This window comes from Rhinopithecus bieti, unplaced genomic scaffold (genome assembly GCF_001698545.2).
Source record: "Rhinopithecus bieti isolate Rb0 unplaced genomic scaffold, ASM169854v2 scaffold_1014, whole genome shotgun sequence".
NCBI classification, from domain to species: domain Eukaryota; kingdom Metazoa; phylum Chordata; class Mammalia; order Primates; family Cercopithecidae; genus Rhinopithecus; species Rhinopithecus bieti.
The window spans coordinates 2,613,102-2,632,282 of record NW_016803499.1 but is presented as its reverse complement, the minus strand read 5'-3'; the positions used below and the strand labels follow the sequence as shown (position 1 = coordinate 2,632,282).

At 53.3% G+C, this 19,181-nt stretch overlaps 1 protein-coding gene across 1 annotated transcript in view; it reads right to left on the bottom strand.

The window, feature by feature from the left end:
- Positions 1-16,215, bottom strand: part of LOC108538098 (uncharacterized) — a 46,778-nt gene extending 30,563 nt beyond the window's left edge. Inside the window, exons 1-4 of the mRNA XM_017885951.1 lie at positions 16,074-16,215; positions 11,319-11,473; positions 8,100-8,184; positions 3,472-3,522 (exon numbers count right to left, since the gene is read on the bottom strand). Of these exons, the coding sequence (XP_017741440.1) occupies positions 3,472-3,522; positions 8,100-8,184; positions 11,319-11,473; positions 16,074-16,215 (433 nt within the window). The remainder of the gene's footprint in view (positions 1-3,471; positions 3,523-8,099; positions 8,185-11,318; positions 11,474-16,073) is intronic.
- Positions 16,216-19,181: the final 2,966 nt, after the last annotated feature.

Sequence of the window (19,181 nt, the reverse complement as noted above, 5' to 3'; positions counted from 1 at the left end):
GATCGGACAGCACCTCCTCCCGAACTCCCTGGGAGCGTCCTCTACAGTAGGGAGCCTGAGTAAACAGAGGGGCCACTGAGGCTTACGGAAGTCATGTTCCCTCCCAAGGCCACAGAGCCAGACACGGCAGAGCCAGGACTGGAGCGCAAGATTCTGATGCCAGCACTCCATCTCTTTCCCTGGCCCTCCTCCTTACACATGCAGATTCCACCTACCCAGGAAAATCCCACTCCTGCTCCCGTCACCCCCATCAAGGCCCCCACCCAGGAAGTGAGTTTTTGGAAGGATGGCAAGATTGATCACCTTGAAAGAACACTTACATTCCTTCTTCCATTAAAAAGAAAAGAATGTATTATTTTCTTAACATTATTATTATTATTGAGACAGGGTCTCACTCTGTCATCCAGGCTGGAGTGCAGCAGCATAATCTCAGCTCACTGCAGCCTCAACCTCCCAGGGTCCAAGCAATTCTGCAACTCTCCCACCTCAGCCTCCCTAGTAGCCGGGACCACAGGCATGCGCCACCACACCCAGCTAATTCTTGTATTTTTTGTAGAGACAGGGTCTTACTATGCTGCCCAGGCTGGTCTCAAACTCCTGGCCACATGTGATCCACCTGCCTCGGCCTCCCAAAGTGCTGGGATTGCAGGCATAAGCCACTGCACCCTGCAAAGAATTCTATTGATCTAACTATGCCAGAATAGAGACATATCAATATTATGCATAGTATTATTTCCTGGGCACGCCATAACCAATTACCACAGGTGGCTCAAATTTGTGGAAATTCTTCTCTCACCGCTCTGGAGGCAGAAATCCAAACTCAAGGTGTCAGCTGGGCTGGGTCTGCTGAAGGCTCATCAGGGAGGGTCCTTCCTTGCCCCTGCCAGCTTCTGCTGGTTCCTGGCATTCCCTGGCTTATGGCCGCATTGCCCCAATCTCTGCTTCCATCGGCGCGTGGTCTTCCCAGCCTGTGTCTCTGGGTCTCTTCTTCTTATGAGGATACCAGCCATGGGGTCAGGGTCAACCCTGCTCCAGAACTGTCCCCTCTTCACTTGACTACATCTGCAAAGACCCAGAGAATCTCATATTCTGAGGCTCCAAATGGATGTGAATTTTGTGGGGATATTTTTTTTAATTAACACGTAATAATGTACATATTTATGGGGCACATGTGATATTTCAATACATGCATATGATCCTATTTCAACATATCACGATCACAGCAGAGTGACTGGAACGTCTGTTGCCTCAAACATCTATCCCTTCCTTATGTTGGGAACATTCCAATTCTTCTCTTCTAGCTATTTTGAAATATATAATAAATTATTAATATAGTCTCCCTACTGTGCCATAGAACACTAGAGCTCATTCCTTCTGTCCAACTGTAATTTTGTACCCATTTACTAATCTCTCCCTATTCCCCTGTCCCCATCACCCTTCCCATTCCCTGGTCCCCAAGCTCATTCACTTTTCTCCAAATGACAGAATTGCATTCTTTTTTATAGTATTCCATTATGTATATGCACTTGATTTTCTTTATTCATCCATTGATGGACACATAGGTTGATTCCATCTCTTAGCTATTGTGAATAGCACTACAGTGAGAATGTGGGTGCAGATGTCTCTTTCACATGCTGATCTCCTAGTCTTTGTATACATACCCACTAGCAGAATTGCTGGGTCATTTAATTTTTTGAGGAATTTCCATACTGTTGTCTATAATGGCTGGACTATTTTACATTCCCACTAAGAGTGTATAAGAGTTGCTTTTCCCTGTATCCTCACCAGCATTTGTTGTTTGGTTGTTTTTGTCTTTTTGATAACTTTATTTCTACTTTAAGTGGGATGAGATATCTCATCGTGGTTTTGTTTTTTGTTTTGTTTTTGTTTTTGAGATGAAGTCTCGCTCTGTCACCCAGGCTGGAGTGCAGTGCCACCATCTCCACTCACTGCAACCTCCACCTCCTGGGTTCAAGCAATCCTTCCAACTCAGTCTCCCGAGTAGCTGGAATTACAGGCATACATGACCATGACCAGCTATTTTTTGTATTTTTAGTAGAGACAGGTTTCACCTTGTTGGCCAGGCTGGTCTCAAACTCCTGACCTCAAGTGATCTGCTCGCCTCGGCCTCCCAAAGTGCTGGGATTACAGGCATAAGCCACCACGTCCGCCCCTCAGTGTGGTTTTAATTTACATTTCTCTGATGATCAGTGATGTTGAGTATTTTTTTCATATACTTGTTGGCCCTTTGTGTATCTTCTTTTGAGAAATGTCTACTTAGAATACTTGCCCATTTTTTAATCGTATTTGGATTTTTTGCTGTTGAGTTGTTCAAGTTCTTTATATGCTTTTGTTGCCAGTGCTTTTGAAGTCTTAGCCATAAAATCTTTGCCCAGACCAATATCCTGAAATGTTTCCCCTATGTCTTCTTCTAGTAGTTTCATAGTAAGTCTTTAATCCATTTTGAGTTTTTGTGTGTATGGTGTAAGGTATGGGTCCAACTTCATTCTTTTCCATGTGAACATCCAGTTTTTCCAGCACCGTTTATTAGAAACTGTCCTTTCCCCAACAGATGTTCTTGGTGCCTTTGTTGAAAATCAAGTGGCTATTAATACATGGATTTGCATCTGGACTCTCTATTGTGGTCCATGTGTCTATGTGTCTGTTTTTAGCCAGTACCATGCTGTTTTGGTTACTATGGCTTTGTAGTATATTTCGAAGTCAGGTAGTGTGATGCCTCCAGTTTTGTTCTTTTAGCACCAGATTGCTTTGGCTATTGGGGTGTTTTGTGGTTCCATATGACTTTCAGGATTTTTTTTTTCTGTTTCTGTGAAGAACGTCATTGCTATTTTGATAGGGATTGCACTGAATCTGTAGATCACTTTAGGTCATATGTGGGGACATTATTAACCATTATTTCTTCAACCAAAAAGTTCATTTATTTCTTTCGATTTTAAAAGACATTAAAACATCACTGTGGGTCCCTGCAAGTATCATGGACCCAGGCACTGTGCATCCTGGAGGCACCAACCCATCTCCGTCCACCCCAGCAACTGGCACGTTCTCCTGGCACACAGTAGGTATGCACCAGGCTGCCTTGCTGCAGGGGTCCCAGCAGCTAGAGAGAGGTCAGCTGGCCTGTGCTTTCTACTCCCCGTCCCCGGTTATCGCCTGTGCCTCCTCCCGGGCACTGGGTGGATAATGTTCTTTGCTATAATCTGCTCCTTCCAAGGGTGCCTTCCCGCTGGCCGCCCTGCACAAACAGCCCCACTCTGGCTGCCACCCGCTCGGCTCCAGACTCCTGATATGAATGCGGAGGTTAGATATTCTTGACACCTCTTTAATTTTTCAAATAGCAAGCCAGTTACCAAGCACGTTGGCACCTGGGCCCGGTTCCACCATGACTTGGCAGGGCCCACGCAAGCTGCTGGCAGTGATGGATGCGTGCCCCTCGGCACACCCCACACCCACCCGGCCGCAGCCGTGCCAGCCCCAGGACCTCACGCAGCCAGCCCCCGGCAGCTGTGAGGCCCGAGTGCCAAGACACAGAGTGGGCTTTTCCGAGGCCGGGATCCGGCTGGGCGGGCTTCCCAGCATGGCCTCTGGGAAATGTGTGCAAGGCCTCTCATCCATCTGCAGGGACTGAGCTGCTCGGAGGGCCTGGGGCTGAGCGATTTCATGTATTTTCCCACCCACTTGGCCTCACCCTCCCTCAGCCTCGCGCCAAAACAAAATCAGTTTAAAAATAAAAAGTAACAGGCGATACAGAAGCTCTCAGAGTTGGATAGAACTTAGCCATCAGAGGGTCCCATTCACTCATGGTACAGTTGGAGACACTGAAGCTGGCACCAGGAGGCTGAACAGCCAAGACTAGAGCCAGGGTTTTGGCTATCAGAGGGGACAGTCGCTCAGCAGTTCTCAGGAGCGTGGGAGCCAGGCAGCGGGTCCAATTCCCAGCTCTGCCGCTCGTGAGCTCTGCAACTCCGGGCAAATCGCTTCCCCACCCTGTGCCTCAGTCTCCCCATCCAGAGTACGACCCACGCAGGACCTGCCTCTCAGGCTATGGTCAGGAAGACGGGGTCATCAGCGTGTGGGGAGAGGCAGGCCCCAAGCAAGGCTGGACAGTCACTGCACAGGGTACAGAACCCTGGAATGGCAGCGTCCCTGAGGAAGGTCAGAGTCAGACCCCTGCAGCAGGTGAGACATAAAGGCCATTCCGGACCACACTCCACAGTGAGGCCTGCACCTGTATCCATGTACCAGGCCACCAAGAAGGGCCGTCTGTCCGTCAGGCACCGTCTGGTGCTGCTAGACCTCTGGGAAGGACTCCAGTTCCTGACTTGTGGGCACTGGCAAGTACTAGGTAGACAGACTGTAGCCCGAGGGGACGTCAGAGCCCTCTGGACAGGCCCAGAGAAGGGTTGCGTGCGGCCCCAGGCGCCCAGCCCAAGGACTCAGACCCCACCAGGTGTGAGCCCTCTTCAACCTCACAGCAGATAGGGCTCCAAGGCAAAACCCCTCCCCTGCCTGCCTCCCTTTTGAAAAGCCTGAAGCCCCATCTGATTAGCCCTCGAATGTCCCCTAAATGCCTCTACACGGGAGGTGGGGTTCAGCCTCTCACAGACAAGTGTGCCTGAGAGCCTCAGGTGAGCCAGGAGCCACTCAAGAGAGGCACAGGCTGGAGGGACAGGGCCCTGTACAGGTGCAGTTTGATGAGGGTAGAAGGACACAGATGATGCCTGGACCAGTGTCACCCACACACCAGCCCCTGGCCACGTGGCCGCTGATCACTCTGTACATGGCTGGTGAGACTGATAAACTGTGATTTTTAAAAAACATATTTAAGTTTAATTATTTTACATTTAAAAACTGAAGCAATAATTGGATTGTTTGTAACTCAAAGGATAAATGTTTGCGGGATGAATACCCCATTCCCCAGGACGTGCTGATTTCACACCACATGGCTGTATCCAAACATCTCATGGACCCCACAGTTACATACACCTACTACAGACCTGCAGAAAAATTCATTAAATTTAATTTTTAAACCCGAAGCCACGTGGGCCAGGCGAGGTGGCTCACGCCTGTAATCCCAACACTTTGGGAGGCCGAGGCGGGCAGATCACGAGGTCAGGAGTTGGAGATCAGCCTGACCAACATGGTGAAACCCCATCTCTACTGAAAATAAAAAAAATTAGCTGGGCGTGGTGGTGTGCACCTGTAATCCCAGCTAGTAAGGAGGCTGAGGCAGGAGAATCGTTTGAACCCGGGAGACGGAGGTTGCAGTGAGCCGAGATAGCACCACTGTACTCCAGCCTAAGTGACAGAGTGAAACTCCGTCTCAAAAAAAAAAAAAACTGAAGCCATGTGAAACGGCCTCTTGTTCAACACAACTTTATTATCTAGGCAGGACATTCAACATGTAGTGTCTGAAGTAAGAGGTGTTCTCGATGTAAAAAACGTACTGGGTTTTTAAGACTAGTACATACAAAAGAATGCAAAATATCCCAATAATTTTAATATTGATTATGTGCTGATTCCATATTTTGGATAGAGTGGGTTAAATAAAACGTGATTAAAATTCATTTCACCAGTTTCTTTTTACCTTTCTAATGTGGCTACTCAAAAATTTTAAATTATCTCTGTGGTTCGCATGACAAATGCTGCCCAACTTACGATGGGGTTATGTCCCAACAAACCCATCCATTGAATCCAACGCGTTGAACCCACCTGAACATCACAGCATAGCCTGGCCCACCCTATGTGTGCCCAGATCACTGCCATTAGCCTACGACTGGGCAAACTCATCCAACACAGAGCCTGCTTTACAATAAGATGTTTACTACTTCATGGAATTTACTGATGTTCTACTGAAGGCATATGGCTTTCACACCATTGTGAAGTCAAGAAATCCCTAAGGTGCATCCTAAGTTGGGAGCCATCTGTCTACAGCTAATCCTTAAACAACACGGGTTTCAACTGCAGGCTTCACCTATAGGCAGGTTTTCTTCTACCTCTACCACCCGTGAGGCACAAAAACCAACCTCTCCTCCCACTCCTCCTCCTCCTCCTCCCACTCCTCCTCCTCCCACTCCTCCTCCTCCCACTCCTCCTTCCCCTCTTTCTCCTTCCCCTCCCCATTCCCCTCCCCCTCCTCTCCTCACACTACTACCTATGCCCAGAGTGGAGGATGCATTTTGGGACCTGTCAATTCCAGCCTGTCTCCCCACCCACTTCTGCTCCTCACCCACCACTTCTTAACTCCTCCACAAGACAGAAGTTGCCAGTTGTCAGAAATGGAGATGATTGTAGGCACATTATACTAAGTGTGTATCCACGAGAGCTCTCTGCTTTTTCCTCCTACTTTCCATACTTATGTAGTAAGCAGACCCAGGAAAAGCCTGACTTTCCAGAATTCATTCTCTTTCTGTCAATCTCTTTCCTTTCTTTCCTTCTGGGCACGCAATCGAACACAGTAGCTCCCACATACGTTCAAGGGATACGTTCCAAACCCCTATGCTGGAAACCGCAGACAGCACAAACCCTGTATACGCGATGCTTTTTCCTGTACGTATATATCTACAAAAACGTTTATTTCATAAATTAGGCACAGTAAGAGTTTAACAACAATAACTAATAATCAATTATAACAATATGCCAGCCTCAGTGCTCTTGGCTTTAGGACGATTAGGGAGTGAAATAAGGGTTACTTGAACACAAGCACTGCAATACCCCAGCAGTTGATCTAGTAACCTAGAAGCTACCAGGGGACTCACAGAAGGAGAGCATGTACAGTGTGGATCACCAGGAAAAAGGGGTGACGCCGGTCCTGGGCAAGGTGCAGCAAGATGGCACAAGATTTCATCACACTACTCAGAGTGGCACACAATTTAGGAATTGTTTATTTCTGGAATTTTCCATTTAATATTTTTGGGCATCCATTAACCATAGGTAACTGAAACCGCAGGAAAAAAAAAAAAAAAAAAAAAAAACTTCAGATTAGGAGCTACTACTGTAGTATTAGATTCAGAAGAAAAGAAGTCCTTTCTTTGGCTTAGCTAATGAGCCTGTATTGAGAGCGAGTAATAAATTGTGATTTTCTTCTCCTTTTCTCACCACTAATCCTTGAGTTTGCTATTTCTTTAATCTGACACCTGTCAGGGAGAAGTTCTAAGTGGTAAAGTTGTTTCCACTCATTCCTGAGACTTCAGTTAGTACCTTTAAAATATATGCAAACCGGGCCGGGCGCGGTGGCTCAAGCCTGTAATCCCAGCACTTTGGGAGGCCGAGACGGGAGGATCACGAGGTCAGGAGATCGAGACCATCCTGGCTAACACGGTGAAACCCCGTCTCNTCCTCCCCCTCCTTCCTTTCCCTCCCCCTCCTCCTCCTCCTCTGACTTAGCCTCTTTGATGTAAGATGACAAGGACGGAAACCTTTATGATGATCCACTCTCACTTACTGAATAGTAAACATATTTCTTTTCTTTATGATTTTCTTAATAACATGTTCTTACTTTATTGTAAGAACACAGTATGTAATACATGTAACATACAAAATATCTGTCCATCAGCTGTTGATGTTATCAGTGAGGCTTCTGGTCAACAGTCGACTATTCGTAGTTCAGTTTTGGGGGAGTCGAAAGTTACAAGCAGGTTTTCACTGCGTGTGGGAGGGGTCGCACCCCTAACACGTGCCTTGTTCAAGGGGAAACTGCATGTCTACTGGGCCCCAGTGTTGTTTTGGAGCCTTCGCTGATTTGCTCCTTTTGAACTCGCCGGAAAAGGTGGTAAACACAGCAGAACCCTCACCAACCCTCGCCGAGCACCGGTCTGGGAGTGAAGCTTACATTCTCCAGCTGCCCTGAACGCCCCCAGCATTCCGACAAGAGAGGATCCATCAGTCCCTCTCCGGGCCCAGAGAGATGGAGTAACTTGCCCAGGTCACAAAGCAAGGCCTTGGGGGATCTCATCTCTGCAGGCCTGAGGTGGAGGCCCTGGGAGGGCGCCCGGCCTCCCCTCCTCCCTCCAGCTCCTCAGCCATATTGTGCCCTGGATTTTCCCAGGGACTGGGGGCCTTTCTCAGTTCCTAAAACCCACAGCGAATCCAACCCCAGGAGCGCCGCCTCTGGCCGCTGTCTACCAGAAGCAGGGGAGGGGAGAAGTGAGACCAGAGACTGCAGACCTGGAAGGCCAGAAAAGGGAAAGGGGAAGTGGGCCAGCAGGGAGGGGCGCGGTGGGGGAGCGCCCAGGGAGGCAAAGGCACTTAAGCCCCTGCAAGGGCCAGGAGGGAGGGCAGGTGGAAGTAGGAGGACCCCACCCCTCGCCCAGGCAGCAAAGGACGCTTGGGCACCTGGCATGCACCCACCACTGTGCTCAGTGTTGGGGTGCAGTGGTGGGAGGGGCCTCAACTTCACAGAGCTGGCATTGGCGGCAGGGACCAGTGCTGACCACCCTCACGGTCAAGCGGAATGCTTGCAGCGTGCAAGGTCACAAAGGTCTGAGTTCAAACTCTAGCTAAGCCCCACTGTGTGACCCTGGGCTACCGTGGGCTGCAGCCCGCTGGCGTGAGGAGAGACCTCGAAGGTGCAGGGGACTCTGGGGCTTCCCCCACCATGGGTAGAGGATATTCAGAGGCCTCCGCAGAGCGCACAGAAAGGCCAGCTCAGCCCCCAGCTCCCCCCACACACCCAGCCTGAGCACTTCCTTCACTCGCTAGATCAGGGCTGCACGCAAGAGGTCACCGGCTCTGCAACCTACGTCTCTGCAAACCACTGATGCCACCCACTCCTGCTCTCACAGGGAGCTGACTCGGTTTGCCCAGGGTCCCTGAGCCGGCAGGAACAGCTCAGGGTGTTCTGGCTCCCCTCCCCTCGCCCCACGGCCGTGGGTCTAGAAGATTAAAAGAAAACTTCCCCAGGAAGGCTGCAGAGACACACCCAGTCCCGTTTCTGAGATCACAGGCCTCAGGAGCCCCCAGAGGCAGGGACAGAATGACAAATGCTTCTTAGGGGACACAAATGCCTCCTGCTGCGTGTACAGAGTGCTGCCCCATTATCCACCGATGCAGAGAGCACTGCTGCAGGGCGAGGGCTCCGGAATGTTTGCAGGACGCATAGCAGAGCTGTGAGTCAGCCGAGGCAGGGAGGAGGCCGCACAGCAGGGCAGGCAGGTGGGGAGCCGGGCGTGAGGTCAAACCCTCCATGCAGAACTAGGGTAAACAGTGGCCCAGGACCAGCCCCTGGGCGGCATTCTCCGTGGCCCAGCCCAGGTAACATCAGAACAGTGCCCAAGAGGAGGAAAGCCACTCGCCAGGAGGGAAGGCATTTGCCCTGGGTCCTTCCGGGACTCGGGGCCAAGACTCTGGACTCCCAGCACAGTGCTCTCTCTTGGCCAAGCGCTGCCTGGGCACAGCTGTCCCTGGATATAAACGAAACCTTGCAGATTTGAAGAGTATTCTGGCCCTCCCTGGAAGGCTGGCTGCTCAGAGGTGCTGTCTCACGACGGGATCACGGATCATGTACGCAGACACGGGCCCTACCTCCAACTGGCCGTGTGCCCTGGGGCAGGCAAGCCACGTATGGGTCTGAGCCCCAGTTTCCTCACCTGGAAAAGGGACAGGACTTCCTGCCACCCTAAGCTCCTGTACAGTTCCAATGAGACAAGAATCAAAGCACCCACTGTGTGCCAGGCACTGGGTAGGGGCTTTGCACGTGGTGTCTGTTGTCTGTGCCACACCCTCTCCGAGGTAGGGAGGCAGAAATGGGCACATGGAGAAGCCAGCTTGCCGTCAGCCACACTCTGAGGATGTGGCAAGGCCAGAACCTGCAGGTTCAAGCCCTCCGCAGCGCAGCGCCTCCAGCAGGCTTCCAGAGGGCTTGGGGCCATCCGCCCTCACCTGCCTGGGAGGCCCTCAGAGCCCGGGAAGACAGACGTGTGAGGGTACAGCTGCAGGGAAGGCAGGACGGATCCGAAGGCTCTCTGGGCTGGGGAAGGATGGCTGAGCCAGGATCCATTTTCCACATGGGTCCTGAGCACACTGCTCTTCACTCCAAGTTCTCAGCCACTTGGGATCACGCTCTTCTTTAATTCTCCAAGCAATGCCTCCCACTGCCCTCTGAGCGGTACACCCCACCCGGGGCCTCCCCAGAGTCCCCGGGGATCAGGCTGAGACAGATAGATGGGCAGGGGCTTAACTCCCTCCAAGCTACCCTCCACCAGCTGCCTCTGCTCCTGCTCTCAGGCCCACCTTGCCCCCTGCCTCTCACTGGGCACCCCAGGGTCGTGGTGAGGCTAGGCGCTCCCAAAGGCCTGGGCTCGGGATGACTTGCACTGAATAATGCGCTACTGCTCCCAGGGCCCCTGTGCAGGGTGGCACCGTCTCCTTCTCTCCAATGCCTCTGCCCGGCTCCCAGGGCCTCCCCCGACCAAAACCACCAATTCCGAGCTTCAGTGATGCAGAGTACTCCAGCCAACATTTCACCAGCTACCCAAAAATCCCAGGGGAGGTGCTCAGCTGGGCTTGAGGACAGCCACCCCAGCCCTGGGACAGCCACTCCCAGGCAGAACACCTCCTGCCTCTCACGTCACACCCCTTCCTAGATGCCCACATCTGTATGATGGGGGTGAGAAAAACTTCTCTTTATGGAAGAAAATCTACAGAGAGCCCTGAGCAAGAGCCTGGCAGGGATATAACACGTACCCAACAGCTGCTGCCACTTCCTTCCCTGGGTGGGCCTTCTGCAGCTCGGCCCCCTCAGCCTGTGCATGACTTTGCCCACTGCACATTTGGAAAGTGAAGCTCAAGCCTGAGACCAAAGGCACACAGGGGTGTGTGCATGCTTGAGTCTTATGGGTATGTGCTGTGTGCCTGTGTGCATGCATGCCCAGGCAGGTACGTGTGTGTGGGTGTGCAGAAACATGTACGTGTGTGCATGCATGCCCAGGCAGGTACGTGTCTATGGGTGTGCAGAAACATGTATCTGTGTGTGTTGGTGTGCGGAAGCATGTATGTGTGTGTACATGGTTGTATAGGTGTGTTGTGCCTGTGTGTGCATGTGAGCAAGTATATGTGTGGCTCACATAAGAAAGTTCCTTAAATTGTAACCACCTTGGAGTATGTCACACTTATTGCTGCCATGATTATAGCAGTGGTCACCTTCGGGTACCTAGTGAGTGCCCAGCTAGGCACTTGTCCAGTGAGGACCCCAGCCAGGATTAAATTCCAGCCTTTGTGACTCTAGAACCTGCAGACGGGCACCCTCCACCTGCACCTGGCATGTCAGGGATCTAGCAGACAGGAGCGTGTGGCCACCTGACCCAAGGGCTCTGCAGCAAACGGCCCAAGCCCATCTGCTGGACTCTGAGCCGCTCTTGCGGCCGGACTCTCTCACGTGACCTGTGCACCAGGCCTGTTTGCCACACGGCGCCCGGGCCTTTCTGACCCCCGCCAGCCAGCGGGCATCGGCAGGACCCTGGGAAAGCAACGGTGATATAGTCAGGGCCACCTCTTCGTCTCCTGCTCCATGCTAAAGAGATAGTCAGACCAAGACTGGAGGCCTCTAGGAGGGACCAATAGAGCCACCTGCAGAGGAGCGGCCCCTGCGTGCTGCTGTGACCGTGGGGTATCCCACCTCCTCACACCAGCCCCACTGGCAGAAGGTCGACGGCCCCATTCTACAGGTGAGGAAACCGAAGCACAATGTGGACCCCTGCCTGAGGTTACCCAGCTAACATGCTGCAGCCATGGTGCACAGCCAGCCGTGGCTTCCATTCAGACATGCTACTCCAAGGAGACCCCCAGACCTCCCCAGCAAGGCTGCCGTTTCTCCCCATCCTGATGCTGGGCCAAGATCACGTCCCCAGGCGGCTGAGTCTCTGATCCCATGAGAATGCGAACCACAAGGACAGGACTTGGTCTGTTCTGACCCCGGCGGTGCCCCAGCACTGTGACATGTGCTTGGCTCAAGGAAGGTGTTCAGAAAGTGCTGAATGAACGGATGAGTGTGTGAGTGAAGGAATAAATGAGCTGCTTCAGGCTCGGCTCAGAGTCAGGGTCCTGAGGTCCTTTGTGGGTTGGAATTTTCACTCCACACTGGGTCGCACAGCCTTATACAAAAGTCACCTCACCCCTTGGCTACTCCACCTGTAAAATAATGACAGAGCTATTGCAGGGGCTGGTGGTGGGATTACATGGGTGAGGCCAGTGCTGGGCACAGTGGTACTTGCTGCCACTCTCACCATCACAGATCTTCAAAGCTGGTTTGCCCCTAATGCCCTAAATCCAGAGGTTCCCCCAGAGTATCTCTCCCAAGAAGCCCATGATTGGTATCTGGGCCCCTGAGAAGCACCTGAGCTGCCCTCCTCATGTGTGTTAGGTCCATCCATACAACACCCAGGGGACACCGAGAGGCCACCCAAATCCTCATGTTCTAAGAGACAGAAGTGTTTGCCAAATGTATCAGGCAGGATGAAATTTGACCACACGTAACTTTCCTATCATGTAAAAGAAGTCCAGGGATAGGCAGTCCAAGGCACCAAGAAGTCAACAGGATCCAAGCTTCCTTCCAACTAATTCACCACCCCCAGGGCATGGTTCTCAACCTCATAGTCTAAGATGGCTGCAAGAACTCCAGTCATCACATCCACATTGCAATCAGCAAGGGATGTGGAAGGGAGAAAGGAGGTGTGCCTATTCCCTGGAAGGAGACTTCCTAAAAGACCCACTCTGCTCAGATCTCATTGGCCAGAACTGAGTCACACACTCAGTGGTAGATCATGACAGTAATGATCCCTAATTTATTCACACTCCCCCATATGACTGTTTGACTCTGTCACTCCTCCCACCAGGAGATGACGTTTATTTCTCCACCCCTGAATCTGGACTTGGCCTGTGACTTGCTTTGTCCAAAGGGATGAAGCAAACAGGATGCAAGCAGAGGCTAGAAAAGCTTTTGTACATGCATGCTGCTGTCTCGGTACTGGGACCTCCCGCCAGCACATGAGCAAGGCTGGGCTGGTCCCCTGAGGAGGAATGATTACATGGAGAGAGCATTGCTGTCCCAGCAGAGGCCCCCAACATGGGAGAGAGGCCATCCCCAACCATCCGGCCACAGCCAGGCCAGCCTGGATCAGAAATCTTGCTTAGCCAACTCACAGAACCTGGAGGAATAATGAACCCTTGCTTTTTTAAGTCACAACGTTTTGAGATGGTTTGTTACACAGTGAAAGCTAACTGATACACTTCTCCAGCAACAGGGAATCTAGGCAATGTAGCTGACTCAATGGACCACAAAGCTCCTACACTGGATTTTTAGTCTAAAAGGAAAGGAAGTAGGCCCAGTGGCTCACACCTGTAATCCCAGCTACTGAAGGGTCTGAGTTCAGAGGATCACTTGAGGCCAGGAGTTTGAGAACAACCTGGGCCACACAGCAAGACTTTGTCTCCACCAAAAAAAAAAAAATTGTTTTAATTAGCCAGATGTGGTGTCTCATGCCTGTAATCCCAACTACTCAGGCAGCTGAGACAGGAGGATCACTTGGGCCCAGGAGTCTGAGGTTTCCCGGGCTTGAGAACAGTGACAAAACCATTGCTTAAGCTATGATGCTGCCACTGCGGTCCAGTCTGAGTGACAGAGCAAGACCCATCCCCCAAAAAATAAGTAATTAGGCCAGATGTAGTGACTCATGTCTGTAGTCCCAGGGCTTTGGTAGGCCAAGGCGGGCAGATCACTTGGGCCCAGGAATTTGATACCAGCCTGGGCTACATGGTGAAGCCCAATCTCTACAAAAATACAAAAATCAGCCAGAGGTGGCAGCATGTGCCTGTGGTCCTAGTGTAGTCTAGGCACTGGACTATACTATAGCAGTAGTCCCAGCTACTTGGGAGGCTGAGGTGGGAGGATCACTTGCGTCTCAGAGGTCGAGGCTGCAGTGAGCCATGATCGCACCACTGCATTCCAGCCTGTGTAACAGAGCCAGACCCTGTCTCAAAAATAAATAAATAAATGGAAGGAGAGAGTGAACATAGGACCCCCACCACACCCAATTCCTGCTCTGGCCTTGCCCCCAAGAGTGCAGAAAAGAGGCATGGTAGTCCTCCCCTTGCTCCGAAGTTCCGTTCCTGTACCACCGTGATGCGAGGCCATTTCAGGAAGGGGCTCTGAGCCAGCCATGCTGAGGCCTCACCACCATCTCTCTGTGGGTGACCAGTCACACAGGAGCTCTTCCTCGGGCGGTCTTCCCTGTGGTCTCCCCACAATGCATCCTCCATCCTAGACTCACTGCTGCCCCAGCTCCTGCACTTATGGCTCAGGAGGGGATGCTGCACTGTCCCCAGTGGCCTGAGCCAGGCATCCTTCCTGCCCCACACACCCACCACCTACGTCCAGCCACTCGGGCAGCCAAGGGCTGCCACGCCTGTGACGTTCAATAATCAGCTCCTGGAGTCACATAACACCCAGAGGGACAGAGACAGAGGCCCTTCTCTCTCTCCCCTTCCCCAGTGCCTAGCTCAGGGCTGAGCACAGGATGGGTGCAAAGAACAGGGAAACTCCACGGAGGGAGTCCCTGAAGTTTCTTTTTTTTTTTTTTTTTTTTTTGAGGCGGAGTCTCGCTCTGTCGCCCAGACTGGAGTGCAGTGGCGCAATCTCGGCTCACTGCAAGCTCCGCCTCCCGGGTTCACACCATTCTCCTGCCTCAGCCTCCCGAGTAGCTGGGACTACAGGCGCCCGCCACCTCGCCCGGCTAGTTTTGTATTTTAGTAGAGACGGGGTTTCACCGTGTTAGCCAGGATGGTCTCGATCTCCTGACCTCGTGATCCGCCCGTCTCGGCCTCCCAAAGTGCTGGGATTACAGGCTTGAGCCACCGCGCCTGGCCGAGTTCCTGAAGTTTCTAAGGACACTCCCCGTACAGCTCAGGAAGGGATGCTGCACTGTGCCTGATGCTCACCACGGTCTCTCCCTTCTGTCCTAACCACACTCCCCGTATGGCTGAGGAGGGGACGCCGCACTGTCCCTGATGCTCACCACGGTCTCTCCCTCCTCTTCTCTTCAGGCTCCAAAACACTTCCACATTCTCTCTCAGCCTTCAAAGTAACATTGCCTAGGGCTCCACCAGGCAACAGTATTCAGCTTTACAGAGGGAAAAACCCTGCTCCCCAGGAAAAACGGTAAATGGCTGCTCGTCCCAAAAGACATGGCCACATTTGATTCTTCTGAGTCATCCCAACCTGACACAAGCTACCCTTGGGGACAGGGGAGCAGGCAGAACACCCTGGGGAGCCCCCAGGTGGCTTCCATGTGATGAGAAGGCTGGCTGTGGCCCCTGACCAAGCCCAGCTTCTCCTTGGTAAAGTGAGGGCTGCGTTGGGGTTTGCCCGTGGCCAGGTGCCCTGGGCAGCCCAGGCCTGGCAATAACTCACCCTGAGCTACCTCAGTTTATCTGGCTGTGAAATGGACTGGGAAGACCAGGTGAGGGGTCCCAGGCAGGGTAGGGGGTCAAGGGTGGGGTTCGCTGTGGTAGACAGGTGAGGGACTGCCCTACCTAAAGCTTCTGCTACCCAGCAACCTCTGGTCACTGCTGGAGGGGGCCAGCCAAGCAACACCAGGTGCTCTGGAAATTGAGATGAGTTCATGAAATCTCCTGTAGCGGCTTGCATGGTGGCTTCGAAAGATATGTCCACGTCCTAACCAAATGTGGCCCTATGTGGAAACAGGCATCTGCAGATGCACTTAAGGACCTTGAGATGAGATCATCCTGGAGGACCCTAAATCCAGTGACCAGCCTCCTCCTAAGGGCTCAGAGGAGAGACACAGGGAGAAAGGACAGGGGCCACGTGAAAACAAGGCGGAGACCGGAGCAGTGCAGCCACAAGCCACAGGGCACCTGGAGGCACCAGGGCAGAAAGAGGCCAGGGGCCCTTCCTGGAGCCTTGGGAGGGAGCGCCACCCTGCCTACATCTAGATATCGGGTTCCGGGCCCCAGCACTGGGAGAGAAGACATTTCTGTGGTTTTCAGCCCGCACTGGTTTGTGATCTTTTGTTACGGCAGCCGCAGGAAATCTCCCAGCTTACATGGCCGGCTCGTTCTTTCACTAGTACTGAAGGTGCCAGAACACACGTCACGGCCGCCCTTGTCCTGGGGGTTCCGGCCAGCAAGGCCTGGACTCCAGATCACCGCCCTGCACTGGAACCCAACGAGGCAACGGCCCCCCATGTGACGTCGGGGAAGAGAAGCCCCCTCCCAGGCCGCAGGCTGCTCTCTGGGGAGTGGACAGTGACAGCGCCTCCTTCAAGGACACCGGCTATGACTGGCTTTGTAAACTTCAAAGTGCCTTCCGGGTTACACCGTGGGGTTACGAACGGGACTGAGTTCCTATCTCCCGAGAGTGAGAGTGCGAGTTCCTGACCCATGCCCCGCCCCAGGCATGGCCAAGGCACAGAGGCCAGTGCCAGGAGCTGGGCCCTGAAGGTCCCGCGGTGGCCCGGAGAACCCCTGGGGCTGCACCCGCCTGCCCGAAGGGCGGCCCCGCCCTCCCCCAAGGGAGGCGGCCGTCACATGGCAGAGGTGCCAAGCTGGTGAAAGGCTGCCCTCCCTCTCCTGGCACCACCGTCCACTGCAAATGCCTGGCTGGAGTCGGTGCCAGCAGCCTTCGGGGGCTGTCATGTGCCCAGGTTGCTGGCAGCTGCTGGTCAAGGGGCCTTGCCCTCCCTCTCTCCGGACACACCTTTGATTCGGAGGAATGTGTGTGTGTGCTTTTTATTCCTTGAAGGGGAAAAAGCTCTGTCTCGGCAGAATTCTTCCCGGGACCCCGGCTGCTGACCGCCACTGAGGGATCCTGGGAAGGCCAGGCCTCTGCAGGGACCCCCGTCCCTGCCTTCCCCCCACCTTCCCTGACACCACAAATGCACTCCGTAGCCTTCCATCGCTTGGGAAGGATTAGAGGGCCGTGCCTTTAAATCCCACCTCTGAGATTATAAATCCTGGAAGCCAACCCTGCCTCCCAGCTGGTAACCTTGAGCAAGTCCCTCCATTCCCCTGACCCCCAGTTTGTTCATCCACATCATAGGGATATTCCAGAGGGCTCCACCGAGGACTAAACACAACGAAACCATGCTCCTTATCAGCTCCACAGGGCGCTCTGAGAGTTTTCACCTTCAGGGGGGTATGAATGATGAAGCCAGGGTGACAGGCGTCGCCTGGGACTTGGAGGCAGACTGGGATGTTTGGCAGGCTCTGATTAAATAAGATAACATACATTAATAAGATAACATCCTTGGCTCAGGCCTGCTAGCAAGCGCTCCGCAAACACTAGTGATGGTCACTCCCATTTTCTCCCAAATCCAGGCTACGTGCCCGTGGTCCTGTCACCAGCTGCTCCAAGCTTCAGTCTCCATAGGACAGAGCTGATCACTTGGAGCTGAGCCTTGCTAGGCCACGCTGGCCGCAGAGCAACGACCCTGCAAGGGAGTTTCATTTATTCATAATAAATCCTGTTAAGGCTGAGGGTGAGACAAGTCTTTTTGTTTCCGGCATTTTCTCTTCTAAGCAAAGTCTGGTGCAGGCAGAAGGAAATCATGATCCGTGCGTCTCGGCACCAGGAGTCCTCGGTGGAGGCCCCGTTGCCAGGCAGAGGGGTTTCTGGAACAGTGGCCATAGGAGCTGCAGGTCACTCACCAAAGGTGCAGGCTGTGCTAGGCTCACAAAGGGGCCGAGGGGCAGGGACCCAGTGACCACCTGGTCTCAGGCCCCAGAAGGACCCCTGTAGACAGCTCAGCATCACCAAGGGCAGCTCCCAAGAGACCACCAGGAGCCTAGAGGCCACCCCCATGTGAACAATGGGGCCCTAGGTCCCCACGAAAGAGGGTGGCAGAGCTGGACATGAAGCCGGCACCTGGCACAGGTCCTTCTCTTTCCTGTGTGAGGCCTTGGACTCTCCCCTTCTGGAAGGCAGGAACATAAACGCACCTCCCTGTGGCACCCCCAGCCCCCAAGCCCAGGGGCCAGCTTGTCTTTTTGCTCCATACACCAGGGCCATCCTCACGCAGTCAGCGACAATGTCCCCAGCCCTCGGTCCCCGCAATATTCCAAACCCATCACTGAGCACTTCCTAGTGAGGGCCGGGCCACAGGCTTCCTGACCTTCCAGAAGTGCTGTCGCATGGCCTCACGTCCTCACGTGAAAAAGCCGGGCTCAGAGAGGTCAGGTAACTTGCTCAGATCACACAGCTGCGAGGGCTGGGCTTGAGCCCAGGTCTGTCTGGCTCCACCGCCTGTGCTCTGGGCTGAGCTATAAAACTGCACACCCCTCACCCACCCCCACACACACCAGTCCGTCTATCTCACAGCCACAGTGCTCAGAGCTGCCTCTGGCCCCAGAATGCACCGAGGTGGAAGGAAGCCCGGGAGGAAATGAAACTCATGGAAAGGGAATAAGGTGGTGAATGCAGCACTAGAGACCAGAGACGGGGATGGGGAGGCTTCCTGAAGAAGGGCGTCGGGGCGAGGCAGGCCGGCCAGGTGGGGATGAGGGGAGAGCAGAGGGAACAGCAGTGGACACACACAGAAAGAGACAGCAAGGGAACAGCAGTGGACACGCACAGAGAGAGACAGCAGAGGGAACAGCAGTGGACATGCACAGAGAGAGGCAGTGGTGCCATGTCCAGGCAGCTGCAGGACGTTCTCGAGGCTGCCCTGAGTGAAAGTGTGGGGAAAGGAGGGGCTGCTCGAAGCTGCCCTGAGCACAGGTGTGGGAAAGGCGGGGCCGGGCTTCGCCAGGCATTCTAGGATCAAACCAGGTTGGGGTTTTTCGCTTAGATTGAATCCTGAAGAGCCATAGACAGTTCTAAGCCCAGGGTGAGTGACAACATTGACCATTTGGAAGTGCCCACCAGAGGCCACATGCCCCAGAAAGAGAGGAGTCAGAAGAGGGAGTTGCCAGGAGGGGAGATGGCACTGAGCTGGGGGTGGGGAGGGAGAACAGGTGGCCTGATGAGATCTAAGACAGGGCTGGGTGGCAACGTGAACAGCTGAGGGTGAGACTGGAGCCCACACACTGAAGGCACATTGGTTTTTTTCTTTTGTTTTTTTTTTGAGACGGAGTCTCGCTCTGTCGCCCAGGCTGGAGTGGTACATTGGTTTTTCATGCCTTGCAATTGCCTTTGATTCTGCAAGAGAACATTT